Source organism: Amblyomma mixtum, chromosome 7 (genome assembly GCF_055824585.1).
Source record: "Amblyomma mixtum isolate Tamu chromosome 7, ASM5582458v1, whole genome shotgun sequence".
In the NCBI taxonomy this organism is placed as follows: Eukaryota; Metazoa; Arthropoda; class Arachnida; order Ixodida; family Ixodidae; genus Amblyomma; species Amblyomma mixtum.
The window spans coordinates 140,838,994-140,865,552 of record NC_143018.1 but is presented as its reverse complement, the minus strand read 5'-3'; the positions used below and the strand labels follow the sequence as shown (position 1 = coordinate 140,865,552).

General features: G+C 49.7%; 1 protein-coding gene and 1 non-coding gene across 5 annotated transcripts in view; both read right to left on the bottom strand.

Annotated features, from left to right (window-relative positions):
• Positions 1-1,663: 1,663 nt before the first annotated feature.
• LOC149337719 (uncharacterized) overlaps positions 1,664-26,559 on the bottom strand; it is an 82,737-nt gene continuing 57,841 nt past the window's right edge. The window contains exons 8-12 of one of the 4 annotated variants that reach the window (XM_089553481.1): positions 23,864-23,964; positions 20,125-20,269; positions 19,919-19,972; positions 16,010-16,276; positions 1,664-1,822 (exon numbers count right to left, since the gene is read on the bottom strand). In XM_089553481.1, the coding sequence (XP_089409607.1) occupies positions 1,686-1,822; positions 16,010-16,276; positions 19,919-19,972; positions 20,125-20,269; positions 23,864-23,964 (704 nt within the window). In that variant the 3' untranslated portion in view covers positions 1,664-1,685. Of the gene's footprint in view, positions 1,823-16,009; positions 16,277-17,292; positions 17,868-19,918; positions 19,973-20,124; positions 20,270-23,863; positions 23,965-26,559 lie in introns of those variants that run through there. The other 3 variants (XM_089553482.1, XM_089553483.1, XM_089553484.1) reach the window with 3 other exon arrangements.
• On the bottom strand, positions 3,713-3,785 carry TRNAK-CUU (transfer RNA lysine (anticodon CUU)). The gene has a single exon. It is a non-coding gene; the product is annotated as a tRNA-Lys (tRNA).

Sequence of the window (26,559 nt, the reverse complement as noted above, 5' to 3'; positions counted from 1 at the left end):
CATTAAATGCTGTATGCTTTTTATTTTTCTTAAAGCTGCAATGATGATAGCTACAAAAAGCACTTTCAGGCTCCGGACGGCGATACAACTTTGCGTATCAACGCCTAGAGCCCTCCTTTTGTTGGGATTTGCATTCTCTCTGGAGTGCCACGGCTGAGCGCTGTTTGATTTTTGCTGCTCTGCGTAAGACAGTCGTAGGGGATAGTGTTGGCACCAACTCTCCTTACCTGCGTATTAGAGAAAAGGCGGAGCGGACACGATATGCTACATATATTAGGCCGGGCTCCCTGAAAAAAAAAAACGAAGGTAAAACTGCCCCGCCCGCACCGCCATAGGCAGTAGGGACTACGGGATCCGACGGATGTGCAGATGGCGTCAGTCACTTATTCTCGGCCGCTTCATTATCCGAGCTTCCGCTAAACCAGGAATGGCTGTCAATCCTCTGGTTCCACAACAAGTGGCGCCCTCTTGGGAGTGGGCGAAAGCTGGTTGAAAACAAACGCACGTGGGCTACGCAGGCGCGATCCGATTCAACGAAGCTCGAACTGAGCCTGCGAAGTGGCTAGTGTGTGCGTGCTTGACAGCAGGCGCCATCTGTCGCTTGCGCCTGTCGCCCACATGAAATGCGCATGCGCATTAGGAGCTGGCGTTTTTTTTCTTTCAATCAGTGTAGCTGGAGAAGAAGAGGCAAAGAGCGCCCGTGTAACATACAAAACGGAAAGGCTGTTAATATTGTTAATAATGCCACCTGGTGTTCTCAGGTGGCGCTTGAAGAGGAAGACTTTGAAGTGTCTCGCGCTGGCTGGCTGCCGTAGAATGGTTCGGGCAGTCGCGGATTCTGCAAGGTGTAGTAGGCTGCAGCTGGCATGACAGGTCGAGGGGGGGGGGTGCTCTTGCAGACTCCAAAGGCCCGTGTTCGGGAGGTAGGCCTTGGTTTCTCCGGCTAGCACGGTGCACAGGGGTGTCCACTAGCGAAGGACTTGAGCCCAGGGCATCCGGAGGAGTATGAGACATATTCTTTCACGCGAGGTAAACATTCCAATACCTAACTATGTTCAACCAACCTTCTACCACCAGACGTACACGACACACTAAGGAACACACACTGCAGCCTATCTTTGCACGGACAAATTCATTTAAGTATAGCTTCTTCCCACGAACCATCTCCGATTGGAACATGCTCCCAGAATCCCTTTTTCAAAATAGCAGTTTTAGCAACGCATTGGAAGAACATTTCCTTGGTTAAGTTGTCTCATTTTGTATTTTTTAATGCTGTTCTTTTTATCTTCCGTTTGTTATCGCCGAATGATGCTGTGCGTTGCTTTTTCGTTTCTTTTGTGTGTTGTTATGTTGTTTGCCCCTCCTGCTTGGGCCAAATAGGCCTGCAGTATTTTGAAATAAATAAATAAATAAATATACAGGGATCTTACCCAGCACCTTCACCAAAATATGTCACGGAAGATAGGGCGACAGGTCGCTAACCAGCAGAATACGGCAGCCACCCACCGCGAGACACTTCAACGTCTTCCTCTTCAAGCGCCACCTGCGAACACCAGGTGGCAATGTATATGAATATTACACCTCGAGTTTAACGACCGCACGAGTCTTAGGCGGCGGACACAGTTTTGTGAAGCAGTTTGGTGACTCAAAAAGGAGGCGGAGACAGGGAGTCGGCGTTTTATTCTTCACTCTTGCTGCTCGCGTTGGGCGGCCACGTGAGCTTCCCTCAGCTGGCGGCGGTGCGGCTTTCCCGTCTCGGTCTGCGGGATGGCGCTCACCAGCTGTACGCCACCGTGCAGCTGCTTGTGGGGAGCCACGAGGTCTGCAAGAGGAGGAGGCATCTGTTAGGTCCCTGCATTTTCTGCCTTACATGTTCTCGGCGAATCCTTGTGCTGTCATAGTATGTCATATGCTGCTGATTGTCACGAATGTGTTTCTGTGATGTTTTTAGTCACTGATATAAGTCGGTCAGAGCAGAGCAGGAATCTTTCTAGTGCATCTTGCATCTTCCTTGTGAATCTTGCTTGTGCATTGCTCGTTGCCATTGCAACTGTGACGCCAAACGCCAAGAATTTTTCTCGGGCTACGCCCGAGGTTTGAATTAGGCCGATTTGGACCAAAATCAATGCCCAACCATAATTGACCGTGCCCGACACAATGGCAAACTCCATATTTGACCGGGGTCATTTGGAAAAAAATTTGCCCGGGCCACCCCGAAAAAGTAGTTCAGAGCTTTGAGATTTGCGCCATTTCGTTTCCCTGGTGCCTCTTGTGGAGTCACCATTTACGTCACTGCGCTTTTGCACGTAGAAGATCTGCTTAAGTGGTGTTAAACGCACCGGCCACTTTTTTTATCGGCCCCTGCCTCATGCCGGGACGCAGTATGTGAAAATTATTCAATAAATGGATATCGCCCGCTTATCCGTCTTTCTCGTCAGAGCCACGAAAACGCGAACTTCTCTGAGGCACACGTCAGCAAAAAGTCTCCAGGCTGAGAGAGGAATTTCCGTTAAGCGGGTATGGTTTGAAAACAAAAAAACAAAAACAAAAAAACGTGGCGGTTGCTCTCCGAAAGATTTTTGTCGCCAGCTTTCTGACAGTTTTCGACATTCACAACTTGCCGCAAAAAAGATGTGGTACAGGCTTTGCCGTGCCGATCGCAGCACCTTAACACACAGACTACAGGGAGAGGAGCAAGCATTTTTTTTTGGCGGACGCGTAGTGCGTTTCTACGCCACAATCATGCGCTTGCAGGCTTTAGGTATGGCGCTCTCTGAAAACGATATTTTGGGTTAGTAGGCTGGGCTCAGAGCACCGAGGCAAAGAATGCTGTCAACCTAACGCGCGCATCTAGAGAGAGCTACCCAGACTGCTGATGGCACCGGTTTTTAGGCCTGGACTGTGTGGGAATCCTGGCTTTCCGCCGTTGCCTGTGCGCGGCTGTGCCGGCTTCCCGCGTTGTTTCTCTTCTTTCCCTTGCTCCTGCCTCAGGCGGTGGAGAGGCGGCTGAGTGACTAATCACTGTCATTTGGCCACAGCTCCGCCCCGGCTCCCAAACGGCCTTTGCCACTGGTGCCTTTTGGCGGGATTTCGGGCCCCGCTTGGGCGGCCGCGCACCGCGCGACCGTCCGAGCGGGGCCCGGAGAGAGATCCCTCCGAGACAGCGTAAGGTGCGTACGCTACTGTTTGTCCCTGCCGGCCTTTGCCGCTCGGACCAGTGCATATACTCGAGCTCGCCCGCACGTGTCCTCTGACCTGCAGTGGCTCGAGCCTGTCCAGCGGGGTACAGCGACCTCCGACAGGCGTACCCTGCGTTTATTGCTCACTCGCTCTCGCAACCGGCCCAACGGTCGACACGAGAGGGAGATCACAGCACTGCCGCGGGGACATTCTCCTGCAGCGGCGTGCTAGCGGCGCGCATTGCTCGAGTCGCTTCGTGCGCGCAGCGGAGCCTTACTCCTCGCGCGCCCCCTGGACGGGGTGACGATTGAGTGTGTGTGTACTGCTGAAGGACGACGTGAATAAACGTCTCCTTGGTGAACTTGGAGGCCTATTTCTTTGCGGCGAATCGCTCTCCTCCCAGCGGAGGTTGAGTGCACTGCATCGGTGTCCCAGTGTGTGTGTGGTGACGGCTGATCGGGGCCCTTGGCTCGCTCGAAGCTCGAACCTGCGGTGGTTGGTGGCCTGTGTCCACTTAGAAACCCACAACTGGCGCCCAACGTGGGGCTCGAACTCACGACCCTGAGATTAAGAGTCTCATGCTCTACCGACTGAGCTAGCCGGGCAGGTCGCCTTGACGATCACGCTTGCGCACCATGTCTAACACCCCCAGCGGGGCACTCGGCAGCTACATGTCGGCTCCCTACGGAGTTGTAGCTTCGTTTTATCCGCTGGCTGCTGTTCCTTCGAATAGCTAGACACCGTGGTTTGCCGCGGCCCCATTGGGGTTTACGGTGACACAACCCAAAATGTCGACCACGCGGCTCCCATTAGAGCTGTACCGGGAGCACCCTGCGGTGCATCCGCTGGTCACATGCCTCAGCTGTGCAAGCTTTCCGCCCAGTGCGAAAGCAGTTCGTGTCACGCTGCCGCAACCGGCAGTTTTGAACAGCAGCAGCCGTGCCCCGTGAGCAGTCAATTCTGCTCTGGGAACGGCGAGGCGCTGGCCCGGTTCCCTGTGGAAACCACACCGCTCACCGATCTAGGAGCCTTGCCTCCCTCGTTCGTGCAGCCCGCTCAAGCCTCCACTGAGGCAGGGGTGCAGTCGCTGAGGCTGGGGCGCCATTGAGCCAGATGCGGAGAAACTTCGAGCCATACTCGAATTTCCCGCGCCCAAGGGCGTACACGGCCTGCGCCATTGTGTAGGAATGGCCTACTTTTATCGTCCGGTGCCCGCGTGCCGGCACCCTTGACCTAGCTCTTGGGAACGACTGCCGCGTGGCGATGGGAGCCCGAGCAAGAGCGATCCTTTCGCCTCCTGTCTAGTGCCATTGCCGAGACAGCGCAGCTCAGGCTACCCGACCTGACCAGACAGTTCGTAGTCCAGATTGACGCGAGCGATCTGGGTTTAGGAGCAGTTCTCCTACAGGAATTCGATGGCGTGCTGCAAACGCTGGCCTTTGCCAGCCGCTCCTTGCTGCCCTCGGAGAGGAATTATTCCGTGACCGAGAAAGAGTGCCTCGCCATCGTGTTTGCACTGCGCAAATTCGACGGCTACCTTGATGGAACGCAATTCGTGGTGCAGACAGACCACAGTGCGCTCAGTTTGCTGATGCGGCTCCGCGAGCTTGCGGGTCGGCTGGCGCGCTGGGCTCTCCTGATACAGCATTACGACTTTTCGGTGCAGTATCGAAAGGGGAGCACGAGCGTGGTAGCTGACGCGCTATCCCGTGCCTCACGTTGGGCGACAGTTGTGGGTTTCTGAGTGGACACAGGCCACCAACCACCGCGGGTTCGGGCTTCGCGCGAGCCAAGGGCCCCGATCAGCCGCCATCACACACACCCTGGGACACCGATGTGGCGCACTCAACCTCCGCTGGGAGGAGCGCGATTCGCCGCAAAGAAATAGGCCTCCAAGTTCACAAAGAAGACGTTTATTCACGTCGTCTTTCAGCAGGTACACAAACACTCTATAGTCACCGCGTCCCTGGGGCGCGCGAGGAGCAAGGCTCCGCTGCGCGCACGAAGCGACTAGAGCAATGCGCGCCGCTAGCACGCCGCTGCAGAATGTCCCCGCGGCAGAGCTGTGATCTCTCTCTGGTGTCGACCGTTGGGCCGGTTGCGAGAGAGAGTGGGCAATAAACGCAGGGTACGCCTGTCAGAGGTCGCTGGACCTTGCTGGACAGGCTCGAGCCGCTGCAGGTCAGAGGACACGTGCGGGCGAGCTCGAGTATGCCCTGGTCCGAACGGCAAAGGCCGGCACGGACAAGTGCATACTCGAGCTCTCCCGCACGTGTCCTCTGACCTGCAGCGGCTCGAGCCTGTCCAGCAGGGTCCAGCGACCTACGACAGGCGTACCCTGCGTTTATTGCCTACTCTCTCTCGCAACCGGCCCAACGGTCGACACGAAAGAGAGATCACAGCTCTGCCGCGGGGACATTCTCCTGCAGCGGCGTGCTAGCGGCGCGCATTGCTCTAGTCGCTTCGTGCGCGCAGCGGAGCCTTGCTCCTCACGCGCCCCCGAGACGGGGTGACTATAGAGTGTTTGTGTACCTGCTGAAGGACGACGTGAATAAACGTCTCCTTTGTGAACTTGGAGGCCTATTTCTTTGCGGCGAATCGCTCTCCTCCCAGAGGAGGTTGAGTGCGCCGCATCGGTGTCCCAGGTTGTGTGTGGTGGCGGCTGATCGGGGCCCTTGGCTCGCGCGAAGCCCGAACCCGCGGTGGTTGGTGGCCTGTGTCCACTCAGAAACCCACAACTGGAACAATTGCCCCAAAACAGTGGCGATGTCTGGGTATGGCAGTTTGCCTCTCAAGAAAGCTAATTGCTTGATTACTTTTTTTAATGCACCCTGTTGTAATTCAGGCTTCTCTAGAAAATTGCTTTGCACAAAGCAACGCATAGTTGCACTTAAAGCAGAAAATAAAGTTATTTATTATCGTAAGATTTTATTCGTCATTTAGGCTGTGTTCGGAAGCAAACGTGATGTAGGACACGCGAAATTTGGGTGCCGCTCTTCAGAGGGCGTGTTGGTTTGGTAGGCAACCTCCGGAATCTTCCCGTGGCAGCCACCTTCCGATTGTCCATTCCTCGCTCACGCCGCGTTGTTTGATTTATAACCTTGCTTGAACAACTGATGTCATTCACAGGACCTCCTTGCCGAAAGGCCCCGGTACCTGCCGCCATCTGCCGGGTACATGGCGCCATCTGGCGCCATAATTCACGACCTCCATTCTTCTGTCTAAAATTACCACACAAACCATCGGTACCAACTGCTTACACTGCGGTAGCATAACAACAGACGAAAACATCCTAGGGGACTGTAAGCAAAATCCACCCCCGAAAGATTTCTACCGGCTCGCTAGCGGGTGCCCTGGCTTAGGCTTCTGAGGGAGCTGGACAAAAACAGGCAAGCCAAGCTTTGCGGACTGGGTTGGAAAGGTCGCCCTACGCTAGGGGGCCGCTAAGAGCATTAGAGGGCCTCCAAGTGCCTAAGTGCTCCTCGGACGAAGTTCGTGCAACAGCACGACAAGGAAAAGAGCTGTGCGTAGCTAATGTCTGACGTGCCCCTATATTAGCAAACGCACCGCTCGGCGTGTTCGCTTCGTTAACGTAACAAGACGCTGTGCAGCATAACCAACCCTACGAGGACTGTCGCAACAGAATTTAATTATGCCCGAAAGTACCACTCTCTGCACATCAGTCACGACGGTGGCTCGGCGGTGACAGCGACCGGCCGCGTCAGGTAGAGGTCGCTGAAGTGCGGGCAGCAGTTCTTTGCAAGAGCTTGTTTGCCGGAATCGGGAACGGGATGCATCGTAACGTTGGTGCAAACGTAAACGAAGCGACGACGGCTGATAGAGGCCTTGAGCGTCCGGACGGCGGTAGTCTTGATTTCGGCGGCTGCTAGGCGGCAGCGCGCGCCCGCTCACAGCTATGACGCAGTCCGCGTTTCCGCTAGTTTACATAATTTTTCTCCAATGTTCCGGTGTTCCAGGTGTACAGCGCATTCATGGTACCACTAAAGCTTTCAATAATTCGTTTCTGCCAACTGTTATATCCGAGTGGAATGTATACTTCCTGACGGTATTGCCAATTAAATCAACCCAGGAAAGTATTCCTCGAATCCTGTAGAAAGCCTTTTTATTCGCTTATTTGTTGCGTTGTTAATTTCAATGCGTTTACTGTGTTTATTTGTGCTTGCCATATATATTTGTGTTCTACCTTTGTTACCCGTTATAACCATCTCTAACCCCCCACCCCCTTATGTAATGCCCCATTGAGGCCTCTAAGGGAAAATAAATGATGATGGTGATGATGAATTACTTCATCAAAGTCCCGAGTTTGAGTCAGAGCGGCGGGAAAATGTTTCGCAACTTCCAACCCAAATCTCTTGGCATTCAATGCACCTTTCGGTGCCGGACAAGCGGCAACAAAGCCCCGAAATGCCGAACTGTCGGATTTTACTAACAAAAATAAAATAAATGGCATTGTCCTTAGTGCTCCTTTAAGGCTGCTTACGCGCTGTGAAGGCGAAAGCCTTAGTGCGACATCGTGAGCGTTCGACCTGGACGCAGACTGTGCACTGAGGAATGAAACGAAAAATTTTACCACCTGCGAATACACACTAACTGGATAAGACTAATAGAGACACTAACACGTGCCGCCGGCTTTTCTAGTAATGGGGCTAGCAAGGCCTACTAGCTTTAATGACAAGGCCCTTCGCCTTAATCAGTGACGCCATGAAGCGTCCGTAGCTTTCAAGGTTGTTAGAATTGATGCATTGATGAGAAGATGAAGTTTGTTCTGTAGTGCTATGAGATTTCGAACGTTTGAAGAAAGCATGGATTACGAAACGATCATTTACATTGTACACTTAGGAGCCACGCTCTCCTTCTGACCGTTAGTAAACAGATGGCCAAGGGTCGATGACGTCGAACAGCTCAGGAGCATTGGCTCACAGAAAAAATATTGTAAGCGCCACAAGCACCTTCTAACGCTGCGAGTTTTTTGTATTGCGTAAGCAATACTGCGCCAGGTTTCGAGCCGTCGCGTAGCCCCAGCGGTGGCCACGGTTGACCTTGAGCCGCAGCGAGGTTAAACAGATGGGGCGCCGTTGCCATAGCAACCGTTTCAGCCGCGCTCCGCCAGGCGGCAGGACCATCGCTGCGCCGCCGCCGCTGCCGCGGGCCAAGTCGCGCGCTCTCGACGCTGCTTACGCAACTTGCCCGGGAGCTAAACCTCAGCTGATTTTTTTTCGCATCCTACATTAAGACTGGTCTAAACATTATCCACGTAACATAATAAATACAGAATTTTCCAACCGATTCATATGTAGACAACACTCCCTCTTCCATTAATAACGAATAGCTTCGACGTTACTGAGCAAGTTGTTGAAACTGCGATCGGAGACCTCTATACAACTCAAGGCGCTTCATGACGGTGAGGGCATACACAAAGGTGCGACACGTTTCATCACTAATCAGGAGATTTTAATTGTAGCCCAGAGAGGTAGTAAAACTGCATATGTTGATCTCGAACACCACTTTACCGAGCCAAAGAGACTCACCCACAGCCACCCTACCTAGATCGGCTGTGGTCTGCACTTTGTCCATGACAGTTCTTTGTATTATAATGGTGCAAGGCGCCTATAAAATCACAAGTTGTAGTTGAGGTTGTTTATTTGCGTCCTAGGTGTGGGTGGGTCCGGGTAAAAAACGATCAGAGATCATTTGAGTAGCCCTCAGATCACCCTTTACATGGCATACAGCAGGAAGTTAAGACATAGTACACTGCAAATATCTTCACAAAACCCTTTTTACACATATACAGTATATAAATTGGAAATATTTAGATATGAACTGAAAAAAATACATCCCAACAAAGTTTTCCTTTTATATCCTGCAATTTCGCACAAGTTGTTTTTTGCAACATAATATTCATAGACTGTACTTGGTTTAGTAAGTGGGACATGTCGAAACGCAGCATTTGTTTTTGGTAGTTAGTGCGGCAGAAAGGAATAAATTTTTTCTGTGTATATCGGAGGATATAAGCCGGGATAGCTCGTGTGAGGGAAGTTAAGTCTAGAAACCCTCGGTTATCATATTTCAGACAATTTTTGTATCTGACTGCTAAATAATATTCGTACAAGCTATGAACTGGTATAATCTGTTAGTGTGAAAATAGGTGATCGGTAGGAGCATTGTAGAGAGAGAGAGAGAGAGCAAACCTTTATTAATCAAATATAGAGGATGAGCCGGTTCAGGTAGGGAGTGTCGGCATCTTTTTGGTCCGCGTCCCTAGTCCGGGATGCCGCAACATCCCGCCGCCTCGCGAGCTCGGCGTGCGAAGGCATATAGCGCCGTCGCACTCGAGCACTCGAGGAGGAAGGTCTCCCAAGCCTCTTTAGTGGGGGTGGGGTTGGGTGGGCAGGGAAGTGGGGACTGTGTTGACAGGCCCACACCATGTGGAAAAGAGAACAAAGCTCGTAACAGTGTGGCCACAAAAGGATTAAATTTCGGTTCATAGCGAGCAGCCACAGCGGGACACCGGTAGGTATTCGTTTGTAGCTGTCGCAGAATGCGTTCGTCTGCCTTCGACAGCCCCTTTGCCGGTGGAGGGAAATGGTGATTCCTGTTTTTGTAATCGTCTATAATTTCACCAAACCGCACAAGCGGTCGGCTAGGCTCATCGGCTGGGGAGGACGCGGAAGTAGCTGCCCGGAGGATAAGTGCTCGGGCAGCCGCATTTGCAGCTTGGTTTCCAGGGAGTCCCTGATGGGCCGGCGCCCACACGATGCGTCTAGGCGTGGGTTCGGCGTCCCTAACGGCGCTGTAGAGTGTGTCATAGGCTAGAGGGCCTCGCCCTTGAGATAGCTCTCGCAAGCGAAACGCGAGTCGGAAATTGCAACCTTGCATTGGGGGTCTGAGACCGAGAGGGCGACAGCGACTTCTTCAGCCCGGTGGGCATTCTAGGCGCGGAAGCAGAGCCCATTGGTTTGCAAGTTCTGGTGAACTACGGCTGCTGTGTAGTGGCCGGATGGAGTCGGGCCTGCGACGTCAACGTAGAACACGCCGGGTCTGGAACCGCGCTGCGCATCCAGCGCCCGAGCACGCGCTGTTCTCCAGCCTTCGTGTGTTTGTAGAGTCATGTTGTGTGGCACGGGTGCCGCCACAGCTCCGGGATACGGAGTGATCCCTGCGGGTTACAGGGTTTGGCAATGGTGGTGTTTGGCGATGGTTTGATTTTGGCGATGGTGGTGTTGGCTTTTAGCCAGCGGTGAATGTGTAAGCCAAGACTGATCCCGTGAACCTCGCGGACACGACCCTCGCGGAGGGTAATGCACATCGAGGTGGAGTCAGTCTTGCAAGCACGAATGTGTAGTAGCTCGGACTTTGCTGGGGCACAAGCGAGCCCACATGAGTTGGCGCAACTCTCGGCTACGGTCGCGGCTTGCTTGAGGTTGTCCTCCATATCAGCGACGCTGCCTTGGTTAACCCATAGTGTTACGTCGTCGGCGTACATAGCGTGGTGCACACCCTCCACCCGCTGCGGGAGGGATGGTAGCTCCGTCTTTGCCATGTTGCACAGCAAAGGCGAGAGTACAGCGCCCTGAGGAGTTCCACTGTTCTCCATGCGGTAAGGTCCGTACTCCTGATCATCGATCCGGAGCAGGGCCTGCCGTTGGGAGAGGAAGTCCCGGACGTAGCTGAACGCCTTTGCACCGCACTCGGTGCGGCTGAGGTCCGACAGAATGTTGCCGTGTTTGACGTTATCGAAACGCCTCCGGGTCTAATGCCAGCGATGACGTCCTCGCGGAGTTGTAAGAGTGCGCCTTGGGCCGGCTTGTGCGAGCGCAACCCGTACACGTTGTATGCAAACAGACCCTTGGATTCGAGATGGGTAGAAAGCCGGTCTCGAACCATCGTCTCCATGAGTTTCCCAACGCATGAGGTTATCGAAACGGGTCTCAAGTTGTCAAAGTGTACTGTCTTTCCGTGTTTAGGAATGAATGTTACGGGCAGGTTTTCCGTTCGCCATGGAGGGGGAGCCCGTCCCAAATCCGTTTGATGTAGCCGAGGAATTGGGCACACGCTCGATCGGACAGGTTCGCAAGCAGAATAACTGTAATGCGATCGGGACTGCGAGCCGTACACCTTCTCGTCTTGGCTATGGCTGCTAAGGCATGGAGCGCGAAAGGAGCGTCCAGGTCATGTTGGTGCTGCATACTGGAACTCAGGACCTTGTCTCTGTGCGGCAGAGGTAGCGCTCACACAGATCCTCAGCTATCTGTGCATTCGTGCCCGAGTAGTTCTGTAGAGCCCGGTTTAGGTTGCGTTGTGTTTTACCGCAAGTGTTAGACGGATCTAGGAGAGCGCGAAAGAGGTGCCAGGGGCTCTTGGAGCTCATCTGTCCTGCAGCTCGGTTGCAGCGTGCGATCCGGTTGGAGTCGACGAAACGGACAGCATATTCATCGGCGTGTGGGGTCAGTTATGCTATGCGCATATTGTGACGGCAGTTAGACTTGTGTATGGGCTTTCATAGGCCGACGAGACCACGGCGAGCCTCCCACATATGAAGGGGGTGAGCGTCCACCGCCGGCCTGTTGTCCGTTAGAGGAAGGGTCTGAGTGTGGTCGCATTGCAGTGCAGTGATGTGACTGGCCCAAATGTCGTACCTCTCCCTTAGTAGGATGTTTGGGATGGGAGCCGTGCGGAATTGGTGCCACTGTGTGAGTTGGGCCTGGCCCCAACGTTTGTGGGACGCGCGTGTGTGAATGGTGACACGGAGTATGCAGTGGTCGCTACCCAGGGTATCGTTAGGATTCTCCCATGTTGCGTGTCCAATGAATTTCGTGAGGGTGAGGTCGGGGCATGTGTCGCTTCGTGGTATGGACGTACTGTCCCCAGTGGTGAATGTGGAGTCTGTAAGGAGCGTGAGTTGGAGTCGGGAAACGAGTTCAGCCAGGCGTCGACCTCTACTGTTGTCTCGCGGTAACCCCACTGGATACTGTGGCCGTTGAAATCGCCCAAGACAACGAGTAGAGCCTTGCCTGTCACCCGGATCGCCTTGTAGAGGATCTCGTCGACCTGGGTCCGTCTGGGGCTGGACGTACACGTTGAGCACGAACAGGGAAAGGTCCTGGCGTCGTAAAGGAAGGATTTGGACCAAGGAATATTCGGTGTAGTCGTCGTTCATTTCAAGGTCGTGTGAAAGTGCTGTTTGCGATTTGTGAACGAGAATGCAAGCTCGGTTGTTTGCCTGGTACGTGCAATAACCCGGGAGACGGACATCGGTGCCTGCTTCCTGAAAGGCGAGGACAGCCGGATGTGTCCCTGAGTGGCCAGAAAGGTCTGCAACGAAGCCCGACGGCCACCCGGGAGGAAACTCCGAGTGTTCGACTGGATCATCTCTAAGGGTTAAGGCGGAGGCTTGGGTAAGTTGGTACATCATATGTAAGTAAAACAGCGCTAGACACGGGACGGAGGAAGAACAACACAGCACAAGGCGCTGCTAGCAACTCGATTTTTATTCCTCCAGAAGCGAAATATATATCCGGAAAATAAGAACACAAAAACATTAAGATAAACAGTACAGATACTCAGATACATAAAGTGCAGTCATTGCAGGTGCATGCACAAGTCGCAAAGTTGGATAGCGAATTTCTTTGTCAAGTAACTTAATGGATAGCTTGCTGACGCAACACTTGAGCAACACTTGTTGTTGGGCTAGTTGGTAATACATACTTCTGAAGGAACCAGCGCACAAAACTGTTTGCTGACGCAGTTCTGTCCTCTCTGTTGAATGATTAGTGCCTCGAAGACTTCCCTTGCTCTTTTCGATCTATATTTCTTAACAACGCTCGTGCGGTCCAAGAAAGTTGTGCAGTTTTTTGACTGGCAGTTTTTGCAGTGTATGGCAGTGTATGGAGCACGCCAGATTACATCCTACAGGAACTGGCAGCAATCTAGCCATACACTGCAAAAACTGCCAGTCAAAAAACTGCACACCGTTCTTGGACCGCACGAGCGTTATTAAGAAATATAGATCGAAAAGGGCAAGGGAAGTCTTCGAGGCACTAATCATTCAACAGAGAGGACAGAACTGCGTCAGCAAGCCATCCATTAAGCTACTTGACAAGGAAATTCGCTATCCAACTTTGTGACTTGTGCGTGCACCTGCAATGATTGCACTTTATGTATCTGAGTGTCTGTACTGTTTATATTTATGTTTTTGTGTTCTTATTTTCCGGATATATATTTCGCTTCTGGAGGAACAAAAATCGAGTTGCTAGCAGCGCCTTGTGCTGTGTTGTTCTTCCTTCGTCCCGTGTCTAGCGCTGTTTTACTTACATCTCTCAGGGCTCGGCTTGAGGGGAATGGTTACATGTGTTGGAACTAGCCATGACTGTTGGTAGATGATCCGGAGCTAAATTTGTCTTCGTCCAAAAGAGCCTTTCCAGCATCTACATTGGCTATGTAACGGAGAGTTTTTTTTGTAACGTCGTTTTTACGCATATTATTTTCTGTTGTAGTGCTCGAACCAAGAAAACGGTAGTTTAAATGCGACAGAAAATGGATTTTTAAATCTTTAACTTGACTGATACAAACAAGAAAGAAGTATCGGTATTTAGCAAGAATGCCACGCACTTAGACTGACGAGCGACGACAGAATGAACTTGGGCGTTCCAGCTCACATGATTGTGAAAGAGTATTGCTAGTGTTTTAATCATCTTTTTGAACTCTATGTTGGTGTTCCCAATCCTTATGTCGAAGTTCTTGCTAATTACTAATTGTCCTTCTTGAAAAAAAAAATGCTTTAGTTTTTTCAGTATTTATTTATAGTGCATTGTTTTCTCTCCACGTATTAATGCATTCAATGCGTCATTTATAATTAGAAGTAACTGAAACGAGGTGCCTTGGAAAAATAAACTGATATCATCTGCATATATAACTTATTCTGGTAGGACGTTCTTGAAGGCTAGTTGGTTCATAGTTCCAGAAAGGTTGAAACTGTGCAAAATACGAGGACATAGGCAACGAGGAACAAATACCACTGCGCCCGTGGTGTTTTGTGTGTTCCTCGTTGCCTATGCCCTCATATTTTGCTCAGTTTTAACCTTTCTTAAACTTATTCTGGTTTTTCATGAATTGCAACTACATCATTTACATACAATATAACCAGAAGAGGCTCTAATGTGCTACCTTGCGTTACAGCGGTACACCGGTACAAATTGCTTGAAATGATGACAGATGAGAATCTATTTGAAGGTTCTAAAACGATTTTGGAGGTAAGACTTATGTGTAGAGGCGCTCCCCGTATTCCATATAATTCCAGTTTCTTGAATGAAACAGCATGACTGAGTCGTCTGAAAGCCTTTGAAAAGCCTACAAATACTCCGATAAAAATTTCACGATTTTCGATTGCATCTAGTATGATTTCCTTTTTCCGTTAATAACGCCGTTTCAGTTGATCTGCCGCGGATAAAGCCATGCTGGAAAGGGGAAACAAGCTTTAACTTCCAGGACTCGTTTATAGGCGCTGCATTCGAAAGCACCGCCAACACACGAGGAGCGCATGGCGCTGCGTGGAGGAACGTTTTTGTTGCGAAAGCAACACTATGCGAGTCGCCGAGCCATTTCGCGGAGCTGACGAAAGGCCATACTGCGCATGCGCGAGGAGCAGTGACGTCACACGGCGCACAGCTGGCGCGCCACCGCCGTCGCTGCGCGGGTGACTTCGAGGTGCCGCCGCCGCGCTCGCCAGTTGCATAGCTAGTGTGCCGGGGCTGCCGTCGCTGCCGCGCGCACTCCATCGCCTCTCTCTGTCTCCTCGTTGCTTTCGCAATCTTCCAGGGTTAACCAGAGCTAAACCGCTGCCAATTTTTGTGAAGCGTTCGCACTCCTGATTGGTCAGCAGGTTTGTGCCTGTGACAGGTAGGCACGAAACGAATAAGCGGGGTATAAGCAGCTCGTGGGAGGGTTTATTCTATTTTCCCTCGGAACCATGCTGCTTGACGAATGTGGAATTTAAAGAAAGGGAACAACGTGGAATTCTACACTCCCGCTACCAGAAGTCGGAGGCGTTCCTACCCCAGGAAATCATTGCTATACTCCGTTTCATATATAGCAGGCAACGCTGCGGAGGTTGCTGAAGCTATATTACTCCTCCACGAATCATTCGTTCTTCTCGAAATCCGGTCATTGTTTGGACGAATACAAAGAGCAGGTCGAAGTTGTGAGCCGCTCAGTGTTCGGGCTCTCTGGCCATAATTTTGACGGAGTGCGAACTACTATTTGGGCGCGGATTTAGTGGAAGCGATTCGCCTTACCAACCGCGTATCATACCGCCACCTGCACTTTTTTCTCGTCGCAGTACGAAAACGTGGCAAGAGGTAAAACCAAGTCCAGGAGGTGCCAGTCACGGCACTTAAGATTTGTTGCTACGAAATATGCTTGTGACCCGCCGCGGTGGCTCAGCGGTTACGGCTCTCGGCTGCTGACCCGAAGGACGCGGGTTCGATCCCGGCCGCGGCGGCTGAATTTCGATGAAGGCGGAATTCTAGAGGCCCGTGTACTGTGCGATGTCAGTGCACGTTAAGGAACCCCAGATGGTCGAAATTTCCGGAGGCCTTCACTACGGCGTCCCTCATAGCCTCAGTTGCTTTGGGACGTTAAACCCCAAATAAACCAAACCAAACCGAAATATGCTTGTGTTCGCTTTGGTTATATGGCGAACTATTTTTTGCGTGCGGACTTAGCCTGCGCGAACAGGCGCGCTAGCTTTGGCAGCGTTGCCTGCTATGTATGAAACGGAGTATAGATATGCCTCTGTGGTCGACCCACTCACTCTTTATGTACGCAGTAAGTGTTAGCGTCTTCTCTCGTCTCTCGTCCTCGGTGGCTGGCTGCGATTTGAGCACCACGAAGGCGATGGGGGCCTCGCCGTACTGGACGTGCGGCACCCCCGTGACTGCCGCCTGCGCCACGTCAGGGTGCTCCTGCAGCAGCTCCTCCAGCTCGGCTGGTGCCACCTGCTGGTCCATGCACTTGATGAGGTCCTTGAGGCGGTCCAGCACGTACAGCTCGCCCCGCGCCGTGTAGTAGCCCGTGTCGCCTGCGAGGGAGGAGCACGCCAGGTCTCCGTGCCGCGTGCAGTGGATCAGCACGCATATCTACTCGCACCAGCCAAAGCAAAGAAAGCGCCGACCGAACAACGGGAGAGACGCTTGCTCGAAGGTGCGGTCACTATTTTGAAAACAGCTGTTTTGTCTAATAATAGTCATGTTGGCACGTCTTTGCGGAAAGTGGTTGCTTACTTTCAAGATAACGGGCTCTCTCTTCTCTAGGCCGACAAAAATGGAGGGTTTGTTGTTTTACCGGCAGGTATTTTAAGCGAAAAAGCCTTTCAGGCTGTGCAAAAAAACTTTACCCTGAAGAAAGGCAGTCCCGCCACTGCAAAAAAGAAAGTGGCCAACCTTTGCAAAGATGTGGGAAACGATAGGCTGTCCAAGCAGATTATCAATTTTAAAGGCAATGCTTTGAAAGTGTTTTTCAGTGCCAAGACGCACAAACCAGATGTACCGTTCCGAACTATTGTTAGTGCAGCGTTTGTCTGTGTCGTAGGTGTTTCTTTCCTTGTGCTCGTCATTTTTTACACTGCAGTTATGTGGAAGCGTCATCTACGAGTTGCCCGTCCACGCTCACGCACCGTCACTTTTTCTAATTCTTTCTTTCCTCGTGCAGCCGCAGACTGGAACGGCCTTCCAAACAACGTTGCCATCATCACTTGCCCAAGTCTTTCCACTGATAATGTAGAAACTTTCCTGTTATTGTGAATTTGTGCTTTTAATTCTTGCCAACGCTTATGTAACATCCCTTTTAAGGGGCCTTTAAGGTAATAAAATGAAATGAAATGAAATACGGCTCATTATGATCAGCCTAAATAGGTTCACTGCAGCATGAATGCCTCTACCATTAACTTCCAATCAACCATGTACATCACCAGTTACGACCGCCTGATACCTAGAAACTTCCTAATGTCATCCACCCACCTGACTAGCAGCCGTCGTACTCTTCTACATGATAGCGCAAAAAAAACGAGGACAACATATTAAAATACGGGACAGGCGGTAACCTTCAACTCAAGGTTTATTCGAACAAAAAAAGAATATGTACAGGTTGTAAAGATGACGTCATCGGGCCATGCTCACAATTTGCTCTCCAGTGCCGGAAAATCTGGTGACTGTAGTGAGATAGACGGATTGCTAGCGCACGTCCCTTATAAAAGTGGTCATTAGACAGTCTAGACGCTTCTTATTGACTCTATTGTCTTTCTATAGACATTTCCTTCTGTCTATTCATAGTCTATAGGCTGTCAATAGACAAAAGTTCTACTAAAAGTGTATGGCCACAAATCTATCGACTGGGTATGGCATTTGTATTGCCTATAGACTATTCTCTAGGATCTGTCTATAGACAGTCTATAGACTTTATAGACAGAAGTCTAAAGACACTCTATAGACTGTCTAATACTTTTTCGGTAAGGGGTGGCGCCAGCCTTATGAATTTGAAAAGCTTAAAGCATCTCCCTCAAAGTTTGACCAGTGCGTAGGAAGACTGGTTCGAGAGCGGCTCAATGCGCCGGTCTTCACACCAGGAGTGCATCGTCATATGGTTCCCGCATGCAGTACGGCAGGGTTCGGAAACTGCGGGGAAGGGAGGGGGGAGGTCGGTTACTTCCGTTGCCGATGGCACATACCAAGCTATCATGGTGTGGAGAAAATCCGTCGTACAGAATCGCGTCATGGCTAAAAAATATCTTAACATGTCACGTTTACAATTTCTCTAAAATCTACGAAGGGGACTTGAACAACCGAGTATTTTATGAACAGCCTTCATGAATTAACGATTAAAGTGAAGCTGAAACAGTTTTTTGAGAATTCGAGGTTATTCAAGAATACGAATCTCTCAGGCTTCTAGATAAACCATGCGAACAATTTTTGCACTAGCATTTAAAGTGGTCTCATAATCATCGATTAAAACAGCGACGAGGTTTAGGCTTCTCCTCACTGCGATGGAGGAGTGGGAGGAAACTCGGCAGTGACGTCATTGTTGCCGAAATTTCAATGTCCGCTGCTTTCGCCTGCATGCTGCTGTGCGTCGTCAGATGGCACCAAACAATGCATTGTGAGCTTTACCTTCGATGGCGTCAGTTCTCTTCCATGGAATAACCGTTTCTTCACTGGAAACGAAGTGCTGTCATACGGGACGTCATTATCGGGGCCTCTGCACGTCACTATGAACTTCAGAGAAGCCTGAACGCCGACGACGACTTCATTCGGCGATTACAACACTATTTCAAATGCTAGAGCAGAACGATTTCGCAGGCTTTGCCAGCACATTTCGTACATTCGGCAACTTTAAACTCATCGAATTCTAAAACCACTTCAGTTGCCCTTTAAGCTGTGCCCAATAAACTTATTTAAACTACAAATGGTTCTTAATGAGGTTTTTCCGAACCATTACTTTCTTTCCATGCGTTCAAAAGCAGCTTTGTATCAAACCTTCTGCTAATTTGTTAGTTTTGCCTTTTGTAGCAAGACGCTCTTTTTGTGTTATTACTGTGCGCTACGTGCATTGCGAGTTCACTTTGGTATTCTATAGGATTATTTAGTTTGCGCTCTTCGTACTATGACAACAGCTCACCACACATAGCCTATTAATGACCGCACAATTTTTCGCTCGTGAAGTGTCTTTGAGCGAAAATTCGGAGCAGGGGTTTTTTATACACAAGTCTGATAAAGAAACACCAAAGCATCAAGGACTCTAACCCCGCAAAGAGAATTGAACTGATACAGGTATCAATGCCAATCAATAAGCGCAAGGTAAGCGACATAGGGAGTATAATATACAGAGAACGGAGCATGCTCTAAATGACCGAGGTAGCCTGAAAGCAGGTCAAGTGGAAACTAAGCATAGGCAAAAAATAGTATTGCGCACTAAAAGACAATGAGGGCAATCAATATGGACCAGATAGTTAAAGTAGCCAAATAGTTCAACACAAATCTATACAATAGTCAACGCAATAACGACGTTAATGAGACAGGCAGCTGCGCAGAGCAATGAGACATCGTGCCAGTAACGAAAGATGAAGTAAAGAAAGCCTTAGAAGCAATGAAAATGGGGAAAGGAGCTGGCGAGGATCAGCTAACAGCAGATCTGTTGAAGGACGGGGAGGTGATTGTGCTAGAGAAACTAGCCAACCTGTATAGGCAATGCCTTATGACCTCGAGCATACCGGAAGCTTGAATGAACGGTAAAGTTCTCGCAATCCGCAAGAAAGGAGACATCCGTTACCTGCACTCCGTTACCTACGAGGTGTTTACTAAGGTAATCACTAAGATTATCAGGGCACCCTTAACTGCAAACAAATGCCCAAGCAGGCTTTTCTGAAGGCTAATCGACAATAAACGATATTCAAACTGTACGAAGCGAAGTTCCCTCGTATAACAGGTTGTTGAGCGCCGCTATCAAGGAGGGACCCGACGTATCATCTACGTAATTTGTGGTTTTTCCTCCGGGCTAATGCACTGTATTGTACAAATGTAGGCGCACTGCGTGGAAATAAACTAGCTGCAGTACGGCGCCTTGTGGTGTGTTTTCTGTCGGTCTTCGTCTCTTGTGCGCCGGGAATCATTTGGCATATTTGCCCACCAGTTCGTCCTCAGCATATCCCCACTGAGTTACGCGGTGTTACCTGTTGACGGCCGACAGATTCGGCTAGTTGGGGATGTCCAGGAAAGAAGACCACCTGTAAAGAGTGTGGACGGGTGGTGCGTACAGGCTTACACTGCGTTGCTCAACACTTCTCGCTTTATTTAGCCAGCTAAACTACGGTGTACCACTGAGATATTCACGCAAGCTATCCCGCTTGTCGTCCTGCACAGAGAGCAATGAACTTGCCCGTTCTGACGAAGCCCTCTTCATCGAAGACAGCGGCGGTGGCCTCGGGATTGTCCAGGTAGCCTTTGAAGCAGGTTGGCCCCTTGATGCAAATCTCCCCGCACTCGCCGGGGCCCACCTTCTTGCCTGTTTCGACGTCAGCCACCTTCGAAGAAAAACAACCAGCAAGAGCGTCATTAAATAAGCGCGTGAACATGGACGCCACGTTCTTCTCCAAGTGACTATGACCCACGCTGACCGTTATGGCCGTTAAGTCAAGCTACAGGCTAATATTAGCGATCAGACGACAATATAACGAAGTATTGAAAAGCATGTGTGGAGAACCCGGTAATAATAGCAGACAAAATGGAAACCACCTTTGTCGCCTAACAAATTTGCCATTTGCCGACAAAATGCAAATTTAGAATATAAATCGTGCGAAAAATGCGAGTTCTGCAGGAATATATGCAAATAATCTTCCACAGCCGAACCAGCCTATGAGAACTACAAACCAGTTCGGCGCATTGATAATTGGATACACAAACTGGCACAATATAAGCCTATCTGTAATCTAGAAGCATGGATACATTGTAACCATGGTCCGTGACGTGCTTCTCGTAGCAACCTGTCGCCTCCTCCTAGCGTTAGGCCTAGCGTTAGGCCTAACGCCTAACGCTAGGCCTAACGCGCTCCGCAACGGTCGTTGCTTTACAACTAGCCACTGCCCATTGAAAGATGTCGTTTCCTTATTAGTAGGCTGTAAAGAGATAAATCTGAATAAAATTAAGGCACAGTTGGTTCCCGCAACGCTTTCCGCAGAGCAGCACGCTAGGCGAGGGCTACCACTCCGCTTTAGTTAGGGTGGCTACACCATTTAACAGCGTTTGAAATTTAGTGCAAGATACCGAAGGCCACCCTCAGGCACAACCCAGGTTCACCTCGTCGTCAAAATTTCCAGCGTTACCGCTGTCAGTACGCGCATAAAGCCGCGTTGCTAACCCCCTCTCCGGGCGCGAGGGGGTTAGAGGGCTGTTAGAAGCGACACTTCTAGAGGCGCGTCCCATCGTTCGATATAGCGAGTGTTCGGCTGAACATGAGTTCGATAAACGCGAACACTAGTCGTATATTTCTGCATGGAAGTTTCAACGGGGTGTGCTGATTTTTGATATCAGCAATAATTCGATATATCCGGTCCCGACTGTAGATGTCTCCGCCAGTATACCTACAAATCTCAGCCAGTCACAAATCTTTTAATGAATTTCTGACAGGTCTCCTAGCTGCTGGATGCAGCGCTCTCTTCTCCCGCCACGGTTCTTCGAGCTGGATAGCGCGCTTGGTATCCGAGGCTGTATTCGACGCTTCAGAAATTGAAAATTGGTTTCAGAGGAAAGGAAATGGCGCAGTATCTGTCTCACATACCTTGGCGGACACCTGAACCGCGCCGTAAGGGAAGGGATAAGGAAGGGAGTGAAAGAAGAGAGAGGTGCCGTAGTGGAGGGGCTCCGGAATAATTTCGACCACCTGCGGATCTTCACCGCTTTTTTTTCTTTATTGCATTTTCACAACGGGTACAAAGAAGTAAAACATGTCAGCAACACTTGCACTGACACAGCAGGTTAAATTTTTTTGAGTTCAACCAAGTCATCCAACACATTTAACCAAGATGGCTGATCAGGCAGTGTCTGATACAGACGTATGACACCTTCAATGAAATGCTCGCGTGGAGATCTCACAACTACTTCCGCATTGTTGAATTGTGTCCTTGTTTTCCATAAGCTATGGAAGCCAAGGAGCATAATAGTGTCATAAGGGATGTCCTGTTTTCCTACCGGTAAGAACCTGATGCCATGCGGGTGTAGCGGTAAATCTTTCTTTACGGTTCTTTGAAGCACATCCCAGAAGAAAAACGCATCCCAACAATCTAAAAAATTCAGGGGGCACTTTGACTGTCTAAAGTGGGTAGAGGCGGAAGTGTTTTCCGCACCATCTTCGCTGTTTCTGTGGCACTGGTGGCGTCACATATATTTGAGTACTAATTACAAAGTGATGGCAAATCACTAATTAATTGTTAATTACTGATTAATGACTGAATGCTAATTAACTGCTAATTAATGACGCTTAGGCTTCGCCTTTAGGAGTGGAACGCGACAGCGCGTTGTAGCGCTGGCGGGGGGGCCACGGGAACGCCACCACCCGTTCGGCGCGATGCCTTGCCCTTTGAACGCAACGCTTTTTGAGGAAAGGAAATGGCGCAGTAATTCTCTGTCATCTCGGTGGACACCTGAACCGCACCGTAGAGGAAGGGAGGTGGGAGTGAAAGAAGATAGATAAAGAGGAGCCGTAATGAAGAAAATGAAAATTGTATTTCAGAAAAGGAAATTACGCAGTAACTGTCTCACATATCTCGGTGGACACCCGTCAAAATTCAGGGGGGCACTTTTTTGACCTAAAGTGTCGTCACTGATGTGTGGTTAAGATGTTAAGCTTCGCCCCTAAGAGTGGAACGCGACAGCGTCTTGCAGCGATGCCAAGGAGTCCATAGAACGCCATCGCCCATTCGAATCTACGCCTCGCTCGTCGGTAAATTGGTTTTTGAGGAAAGGAAATGTATCTGTCTCTCATTTGTCGGTGGACACCTAAACCTCGCCGGAAGGGAATGGAGGAGGATGAGAGTGAGTGAAGACACCGTATTCACTAGACGCGCCTTTGTTCATTCCAAACCATCGAGCTGGCATGGCGGAGTGGATAGCGTGCTCGTCTCTCACGCCGAAGATCGGGGTTCGATTCCTGAGCTCGACCAATTTCTTAATCGCTTTTATTTATTTATATGGCCTGACTAGTAAAGCTAATTAGGCTAATTGGGTAATTAAGCAATTAACTAAGCTCAGTCCCACTTACTTGGAGCATCACTATACGATCCCTTCAATTGGTTGTATGGTTACTAGCCAAAGCGCAATTGGCCCCGTTTGAAATTCGCGCACTGTGACGTCACGACCGTTTCCACCAATTGAAAAGCGTGACATTTTCTGTCGACAACTGCTGCTTACAACGATGAGACATTAAAGGCTTCCGCCTTGAAACACGTGATCTATTGTTTCAGGTTTTTTACATAGAAAAAAATCTGCTGACCAAGGGACAAAGAGTCCTTTGTCATGCATCCATGTTTTGACCGACAGTGTTCCGGTGTGAAGTTTGAAGAAGAAAGTTTTCAAAGATGGGTAAACTGGCATTCTTTTAACCCTTTTGAGCACATCTGCTCCTGGGCCTCCGCAGTTTGACAGTCGGTACCGCGCACTGACATCACAGAGCACACGGGCGCCTCTCGTGTTAAGCGTCCATCGAAACGCTGCCGCCGCGGCCGGGTTTAAACCTGGGAACTTCGGCTCTGTAGCCGAACGCCCTCACCACTGAGCCACTGCGGCGGGTACGCTTCAGAAGCCCTGCTACCAAAACCGTGGCAAACGCGCACGCGCGAGCAAGCGAGATGCGTCTGTGGGCACGTCGCCGAGGCCTTGGCGCATATATGGCAACAGGATGTCTCACACATTCCGCTGTCACGTAAAATTGTGTAGTGTAGTTCCAATACCAGCTTAATGCTTTTGAAATGGCCTAAAAAGAGGATATAAACGATTGGAGGTGTCAATATGACCAATGTGCGGAGGCCTTCTACGTCCTGAATGACTTTCTGCCAGGCTGTCGGTGAGGCCAGCTACTCTGCAATGATTTGCCAAGCCGATAATCAGCACTCGGCCGGACTTACCTTTATGTTGACGTATGGCATCGGGATACCCGATGTCTTGTGGTCGCGGCAATTTCCTCGTGTGTGAGTGACTGCACAGCACACCTCGGTCAAGCCGTAACCTGCAAGAACATTGCGAGAATGGTGCTCAAGCAAACCCTGCAGCACAAGAGGCCAATCGACGGCTGGAGCCGGTGTTCCTCACAATGAACCATCTCAGGGACAAAGACCCGAGCAATTAGACAGGACCAGCCTATTTCTTGTACATTGAGCCCTGTTCCGTGCAGCGGTGGTCGTTTTTACTTGCTCCGTCCTTTGTTGCTGCGCTGTTGCTTTGTGAGGACCCGTGTGCTAACTACCTTAACTTCCTCTATAGTTGTGAAACCTGCACCTTTCACAAAGCTGCATCAAGAAGCTGCACCTTTGTGAAAAGCGATGTGGGGAGGAAGTGACGTGGAATAAAAACACACAGCGTTTGTGCTTTTTGCTTAAGTCGTAGACTTCAACAAGAGCTAGTGTCAGTTGTTTTAATCCTTTTACACGCTATGTAGTACGTAACTGTGTACAAAGAGAACTCGCAGCTTTCTCGGAGAGTGGGCTGCACCTACCAGTCATTTGCTTGTTTCAGACAAATATCACATCCTTCATCTCGGAAATAAGCTATTGTTATGGCCTCAATGGGATACAAATTCATCTTAGAGAACGAAGTAAATAATATTTCGCGAAATAGTGAGCGCGTTAGAGCGTAGTTAGTCAATCTTTTGCAGGTATATTTTATCGCAAGTAATAACATCATTTTTTTTCACAATTAAAAGCGTAGTGTGCTCCTTCGAGATATAAATTATTTCCACGACTCTATGACTGATTTTCCCAGCGCAAATAAAACCCACGGACAGAGGGAGAGTGGACACCACGTACGCTGTACATGAAGTGAATTTTATTCTACAAAAAGTAGGCGCTTATGTACATTAATTACGCGGCTCTGGTAACCACAAGCGCACGAGCTTGTTTCGGGAACAGGATGATAGTCAAAGAGCGAAAACAAACAAAAGCATGCGTTTTCCGACAACTGGCGTCATTTTTCGTATTCTTCCTTCTGTTTACGTGGCTGACGCGACCGACAAGTTTTAATCTATATAAGCTATTGATTTTTTCTCCAGTAAAACCGGAAGATCCCTGATACATTCATTTTTTCACTCCGGATAGAGAACACTTAAAAAAATTTCTTCGCTTTTCTCGCACGCTAAAAAGCATGCAAAAACTCAGCGAAATATTAAACAATCCATCCATCTTTAACTTGACTTCTAGTTTTCTTTTTGTTCAGTGAAAGCACGTAAGCTTCAACTGGATCATTTCTTCTACAGTGGGTGTGTCATCGGATGGACCACAAGAGTCTGTTTTAGGACCACTTCTTTTCGTGCTCTGTAGTAATGAACTGCCTTCTAACACAGCTACGAAAATTCGATTGTTTGCTGACGATGGCGTGCTCTGCCGTACCTTATTTTGCCTGCTTGTGTCAATGGAGCGGCATGTGGCAAATAAAGATTAACCGCAATAAAACTGCCTTGATGTCTTAGTAACTTCTCCTCTCCTTCTCTAGCCACAGAATCGTTTGATGGTTCGTTTTTAAATATAGCAACGGGTTATAAGGACCTCGGACTGCTTTTCACATGTATGTCTTGGCCGAAACACATGAGTCTAACATGTAACAAAGCAGTTCAAAGAGCAGGGGACATTCAGTGCGCCTCCACAACATACAAAGCTTTTATTTATCCTGCAAAACACTCATCCGACCGCTTACTGAATGCGCCTCCATCGTATGGACTCCCTATTAGCAATCAGACACCAATGAAACTGAATCTGTGAAGGATAAAGAAATTCGTTGTACCTGCGGTCGTTAGACAAAGATTTCTCGCCCTCGTCCAAGCTCCGTGCTTTATTTTTAACACTTCTTTCGACACGCCGATACATTAAATGCCTCATATACATAATCACTCTGATTAGCTAGCCGCGCCTAATTTAACTGAGCACGCAAATGAGTTTTTAACATTTTTAGAAACAGCGCCACCACAGACTAAATATTTCTATTTACGCATGCATTGAAACATAAATAAAATCGTTTTTTTTTTTTGTCACGAGGCATCGCAAGCTAGAACTCCTTGCCCGGGGAAATTCGTTCACTTCGATTTCAAGAATTTCTGGATGCTATCGAAGATCGGTGATGCTTGTACATGTGCATTTGATATCATATTTTCTAGATTCTTTTGTCTATATGTAACGTATGTGTGTATGAATGAATGTACGCATGCGCGCGCTTTATATGTGCTTCATATTGACACGTATCATTTTAGTGTCCGTTCGTTCGCGCTCAAGGCCGCAGGAAAGCGGTGTTATCATTTTTGTTTCTGACGCGAGAAGCAACCGGACTAATCTCGATTGACTACCGCCATGAAGAGCTGCATCTACGTTTTCCTAGATTACTGTAGATGATCTTGACCTGTTATCTCGAAGTTTCCTCGGTGGCTTTAAATTGAGCGATGCCGCGAGCGGCGGGGATTCGTAGTTCGACGACCGACGAGCGCGTTTGTTGCTTAGGCCGCCGCCGAGTGATTCAGTTCTTTTGCGGGCGCAAGTCAGCCCAAATAAAGAGCTTCATTTCCAAGACTGGTTGGTGTCTTCTTGACCACTGGACTGTCGTCACTACAACGTGACATCTG